The sequence below is a fragment of the Neophocaena asiaeorientalis genome, unplaced genomic scaffold (assembly GCF_003031525.2).
Source record: "Neophocaena asiaeorientalis asiaeorientalis breed wild unplaced genomic scaffold, Neophocaena_asiaeorientalis_V1.1 scaffold7, whole genome shotgun sequence".
In the NCBI taxonomy this organism is placed as follows: Eukaryota; Metazoa; Chordata; class Mammalia; order Artiodactyla; family Phocoenidae; genus Neophocaena; species Neophocaena asiaeorientalis.
In genome coordinates, this window is record NW_020185337.1 from 7593063 (window position 1) to 7599639 (window position 6577).

At 44.3% G+C, this 6577-nt stretch overlaps 1 protein-coding gene across 4 annotated transcripts in view; it reads left to right on the forward strand.

The window, feature by feature from the left end:
* Positions 1–6577, forward strand: part of SETD7 (SET domain containing 7, histone lysine methyltransferase) — a 49879-nt gene that overhangs the window by 36710 nt on the left and 6592 nt on the right. For all 4 annotated transcript variants that reach the window (XM_024736058.1, XM_024736059.1, XM_024736057.1 and 1 more), the window contains exon 8: positions 2065–2222. In XM_024736058.1, the coding sequence (XP_024591826.1) occupies positions 2065–2222 (158 nt within the window). The remainder of the gene's footprint in view (positions 1–2064; positions 2223–6577) is intronic.

A 6577-nucleotide genomic window follows, 5' to 3' on the forward strand; every position in this document is an offset into this window, starting at 1 on the left:
ACGGGCCCAGTTGCTCCGCGGCATGTGGGATTTTCCCAGACCAGGGCTCGAACCCGTGTCCCCTGCATTGGCAGGCAGACTCTCAACCACTGCGCCACCAGGGAAGCCCTCACCTGCTTTTAATTCAAGACATCTGGTTATAAATGTAAGGCCCGACACTGTGAAACTCTTAGAGGAAAACATAGGCAGAACACCTTATGACATCAATCACAGCAAGATCCTTTTTGACCCACCTCCTAGAGAAATGGAAATAAAAACAAAAATAAACAAATGGGACCTAATGAAACTTAAAAGCTTTTGCACAGCAAAGGAAACCATAAACAAGATGAAAAGACAACCCTCAGAATGGGAGAAAATATTTGCAAATGAAGCAACTGACAAAGGATTAATCTCCAAAGTTTACAAGCAGCTCATGCAACTCAATATCAAAAAAAACAAACAACCCGGGACTTATCTGGTGGCAAAGTGGTTAAGAATCTGCCTGCCAATGCAGGGGACATGGATTTGAGTCCTGGTCCGGGAGGGTCCCACATGCCGCAGAGCAACTAAGCCCATGTGCCACAGCTACTGAAGCCTCCGGGCCTAGAGCCCGTGCTCTGCAACAAGAGAAGCCACTGCAATGAAAAGCCCGCCCATTGTAATGAGGAGTAGCCCCCACTCACGCCGCAACTAGAGAAAGCCCGTGCGCAGCAACGAAGACCCAACACAGCCAAAAATAAATAAATAAATAAATAAATAAATTTATTGAAAACAAAACAAACAACCCAATCCAAAAATGGGCAGAAGACCTAAATAGACATTTCTCCAAAGAAGATATACAGATCACCAACAAACATATGAAAGGATGCAACATCACTAATCATTAGAGAAATGCAGATCAAAAGTACAATGAGGTATCACTTCACACTGGTCAGAATGGCCATCATCAAAAAATCTACAAACAGTAAATGCTGGAGCGGGTGTGGAGAAAAGGGAACGCTCTTGTACTCTTGGTGCGAGTGTAAACTGATACAGCCACTATGGAGAACAGTATGGAGGTTCCTTAAAAAACTAAAAATAGAACTACCATATGACCCAGCAATCCCACTACTGGGCCACTATATACCACTGTATACCCTGAGAAAACCATAATTCAAAAAGAGTTATGTACCACAACATTCATTGCAGCTCTATTTACAATAGCCAGGACATGGAGGCAGCCTAAGTGTCCATCGACAGATGAATGGATAAAGAAGATGTGGCACATATATACAATGGGATATTACTCAGCCATAAAAAGAAACGAAATTGAGTTATTTGTAGTAAGGTGGATGGACCTAGAGTCTGTCATACAGAGTGAAGTAAGTCAGAAAGAGAAAAACAAATACCATATGCTAACATATATATAGAATCCAAAAAAAAAAAAGTTCTGAACAACCTAGGGGCAGGACAGGAGTAAAGATGCAGACGTAGAGAATGGACTTGAGGACACGGGGAGGGGGAAGGGTAAGCTGGGACGAAGTGAGAGAGTGGCATGGACATATATACACTACCAAATGTAAAAAGGATAGCTTGTGGAAGCAGCCTCATAGCACAGGGAGATCAGCTCGGTGCTTTGTGACCACCTAGAGCGGTGGGATAGGGAGGGTGAGAGGGAGATACAAGAGGGAGGAGATATGGGGATATATGCATATGTATAGCTGATTCACTTTGTTATAAAGCAGAAACTTTATACCAACTTTACACCATTGTAAAGCAATTATACTCCAATAAAGATGTTTAAAAAAAAAGACATCTGGTTTTTTTTTGTGTCTTTGTAAAGGGACTTTAAATCCTTTTTTTCATATAAGATAAGGGAAAATCAATAAATGCTAAGTTGAGCTGCCCGGCGCTGCCCACATACGCCTTGTGCACCATCAGTGTGCAGGGTTTGCACCATCGAGGTGCAAGGGATGCCTTAGGCTCTTTCCATGTATATGGCACTCAAACCGTGAAGTTTAAGGATAAATGAGTTAATATCTCCGGTGTCCTTTGAGCTCCTGGGAGGAAGGGCCTTTCTAATGTTCGCTTTCTTGTTTTCTGCAGGTTGATAGCAGGGACTGGACTCTTAATGGGAACACCCTCTCCCTCGATGAAGAAACGGTCATTGATGTGCCTGAGCCCTACAACCGTGTATCCAAGTACTGTGCCTCCTTAGGACACAAGGCAAATCACTCCTTCACTCCGAACTGCATCTATGACATGTGAGTAGGATACCAAGCGGCCAGTGGCTGGGGCCCCGAGAATGAGGAGGGCACCTCAAAGGTGTCATCCTGCCTCGAGGAAGGTGACTTCCTCAGACTATTTGAGGGTCCTCTGGCCAGGGGCCTCATGGTTATAACTTGAAACTCAGAAATGGAAAAGTGCTTCAAAGAGTAGAAATGCTGTGGAAATGCTGTACTTAGTGGTTGCTGTTTTATTGTGGCTTTTTTGTCCTTTAGTTGTCTCATTCTGGAAAATTAAGGGTAGTGTCCTTTGAAGTAATAGTACAAATTGAAATGACTGCACAGTGGAGATTAGGGAATCCTTTTATTATGTGCGAGGAAGGAGAACCAAAAGATCCTAAGCCTAGGGTGTGAGCTCTCAGTATTGGAAAAAACCGTGTAAAATCAGAGTCCCTATCATTTAACAATCAAGAGGAATGAAATACTGAACACATGCTACAACATGGATGAGCCTTGAAGACATGCTAAGTGCAAGAAGCCAGTCATGGGGACTTCCCTGGTGGTCCAGTGGTTAAGACTCCACGCTCCCAATGCAGGGGGCCTGGGTTCGATCCCTGGTGGGGGAACTGGATCCCGCATGCATGCCGCAACTAAGAGCCTGCATGCCACAACTGAAGATCCCGCATGCCACAACTAAAGATCCCACGTGCCGCAACTAAAGATCCCACCTGCTGCCACGAAGATCCCACATGCCGCCACGAAGATCCCGCATGCTTGCAATGAAGACCCAGTGTAGCCAGAATAAATAAATAAATATTAAAAAAGGAGCCAGTCACAAGAGCATGTAGTGTATGATTTCCATGTATATGAACAGTCCACTATAGCCGCAGAGACAGAATGCGATCAGTGGTTGCCTAGAGCTGGGGGCGGGGGTGGGCGGAGTAGAAGTTGATGGCTAATGAGCGTGGAGGTTCCTTTTGAGGCTGATGAAAGCTTCCAAAATTAGTGGCGATGGTTGCACAACTGAAAACCACTGAATTGTACACTTTAAATGGATGAATTTTATAAGACATGAATTACATCTCAACAAAATCATTATTTTAAAAAATCAAATAGTCCTACTTCCCCTTCCAACGGTGCATTGAACCTCTTGGAAACCTCCATTGATGAGAACCTTACCATTATCCACAAAGGCGGCTGTCTGGACAAACAAATACATATCATGGAATTAGCTGTTGGGCTCTGATGATTAGAAAGTTCCTTCTGTTGAGCCCTTATGGGTTTCCCTGGAATATCCAGCCCTTGGCCCTAATTACCTGCCTTTTTTTCTTGTGTACAGTGTCAGTCTCTCTTCCACACAGTAGTCCTACAAATATCTTAGTAGTTTTCATGTGCCCCCTGAACCCTCTCTTCCAAAATGCAAGCATCTCCGACTATGCCTTAAAGGATACAGCTGAGATTCCATGTTGTTGCTGTCCTTAACTCAGCCTGAGGACAGGCTAGGAGTCTAGGAATTACGCAGCTGTGTGCAACCTTTTCTGCTCAGCTGTAGTTTGCTGTCACTTAGTCCTCTAGCTTGTTAACATAAGCAGGATCTGATCATGTGCATTTAATCTGTAGGAAAATTGCCAGGATTTGAGTGTCCCTTCTTGCATCCCTGAGATGGCTTTAAAATTGTTCTGGCACTGACTTGCTCTCCTTGGCAGCCAGTACCAAGTACTGAAGCTACAACTTCTGTTTAAAGGGCGGGTAGAAACGGCAAAGGACATGTGTCATGTGGAATGAAACTGACACTGTTATTAACTCCAAGGCTTTCACGGCCAGTGTGAATTAGGCCAAAGCATCGTTGCAGGCTGCACACAGCTGAACAACAACCCTTTAAAGCAGTGGTAACTAAGGATAACAAATGCTACTTAGGCTGCCCCTTAAAGCAAATGAGTCCTGTGATTTCATGGCAAGAACATGATTTTTCTCATCAAAAAGAAGAGAGCACAGGAGACAAGAGAAGGAACCATTTGTGCAAAATCAACTCCCTCAGAGTTTTTTTTTTTTCTAAGCCCAATGTGAACGATTAGTTATTTGGGGTCATGGGGAGACTAGCTGAATAATAATCAAATATAACATTCAGATACCAATCCATGGCATTCATTTGTTTCTACAATCACTGGTACTGTTATGTACACTGTAACGTAAACAGAACAGCACTTCTATAAGCTGTTTTAACTGTAGTCTGGTACAGCGTGCCAAATGGACAGATAGGCAGGAACTACTTTTCTCGCTGTAAATATAGGTTACTTGTTGACAAGGGACCGAAGAGTGTGGCCCAGAGGTTTGGTCTGAGTGCTAATCGTGCAGCCAGTGTTTCCTGAGCACTTCCTCTAGGTCGGTGCTGTGCTAAAGCCTCCTGTGCACATTGTCATTCAATCCTCCCAGTAACTTCATGGGGCTTCTGGTATTACCGCTGGTCCCAGATCAGCGACAAGAAACGCAGAGCTCGGGCTTCCCTGGTGGTGCAGTGGTTGAGAGTCTGCCTGCCGATGCAGGGGACACGGGTTCGTGCCCCGGTCCGGGAAGATCCCACATGCCGCGGAGCGGCTGGGCCCGTGAGCCATGGCCGCTGAGCCTGCGCGTCCGGAGCCTGTGCTCTGCAACGGGAGAGACCACAACAGTGAGAGGCCCACATACCGCAAAAATAAAAAAAAAAAAGAAAAGGAGCACAGGGCTCTTGTCAAAGTGGAGAAGTGCTCTTAACCATTGTGCCTTAGGGCTGCTTTGAAGAATCAGCGCCTGAGATTGAGTTCTGTCTTTTCAGTCTGTCCATTTTCTACTCCCTGAGGATAACGATAATGAGCAAGAAAATTAAAGTACAAGAGGACGCTAAGAGAAATCTTAGGCTTCTTGTGTGATTTTTTCCAGTGAACCAGAAGGTTACCTAGAGCTCCATTTCAGGAGTATTTTTTTTACTGAAGTATCACTGATTTACAATACTGTGTTAGTTTCAGGTGTACAGCAAAGTGATTTGGATATACATATATTCATTTTCAGATGCTTTCCCATTATAGGTTATTACAAGATATTGAATATAGTTCCCTGTGCTATACAGTAGGTCCTTGTTGTTTATCTATTTTATATATAGTAGTGTGTATCTGTTAATCCCATACTCCTACTTTATCCCTCCCCCTCTCCCCGCCTTTCCCCTTTGGTAACCATAGGTTTGTTTTCTATGTCTGCGAGTCTGTTTCTGTTTCGTAAATAAATTCATTTGTATCATTTTTTTTAAGATTCCACATATAAGTGATATCATAAAATATTTGTCTTCTGTCTGACTTACTTCACTTAGTATGATCATCCCTAGGTCCATCCATGTTGCTGCAAATGGCATTCTTTCATTCTTTTTTATGGCCGAGTAATATTCCATTGTAAGGAGTATTATTTTTTAATGAAATATTTTAATTTAGAGGCAAAGAGTTGTGATTTTAATAAGGAATTCCCAAATCCCTGATCCAGGGATGTCCTATGTGCTGGAGCACAGTCTGAGATTTCTGTGCACGTGCGTGCTCTCATATGCCCACGTGCTTGCTTACACATGTCACAACTGATACGAGTCTTCAGTTGTGCCAGGCACTGCGTGTGGTGCTTTATTTATGTGACCCTATCTTGTCACCACAATGACTCTTGGAGGATAAGGATTACTGGTGTTATCATGATTTGGCAGGTGAGGAAAGTGAGATTCAGAGACACAGAGGTGAGCTTTCCAGAAGGAGGCAGTAATAATGTGTGGCACCAGGACTCACACCGAAGTCTTCGGGCCCAAATCAAGTGTGCTTTCCAAGAAACAGGACAGCCAAAGGGGGTGGACATAGAGGCCCCCTTGGAGTGAAGGTGTGCTTGTTCCTTTTTACTCCCCACAAAATATGTCCATACACTGCAGACACACTCCTCTCCCACCAAGCGCTTGCCATCAAGCCCCATGTACCTCTGACTTCCGGGCCTGGAACCTCCTCCTCTGGTGTTTCAATGCCCTTTGTTCAAAATGTAACTATAAATGAATGGATTTGACCAGATGCATAGGAGAACAGAGTTAATTTCTTTCTGGCCTGCCTTCCAGGTATCCGTGTTGGGTTTCAGCAGCTGTTAGAGGAGATGAGTCTCTTAATACTTATTTAGCTCCCGTTTCCCTGCAGGGAGCTGTGCAGGTGAGCCAGGCTGGGAGCCTCTGGCAGAGGAGCATAATCCTAGCTTTAGCGCGGCCTCTCCCATCACAGGGTGCATCGGAGGGAAATCTGAAAGAAGCAGGATGGCAGAGCGGTCTAGGCTTCCCTCTTGGGAAAAAAAAAAAATCTTCATTTACTTTTTTTTTTTTTTTTTTTTTTTTGTGGGACGGGGGCCCCCTC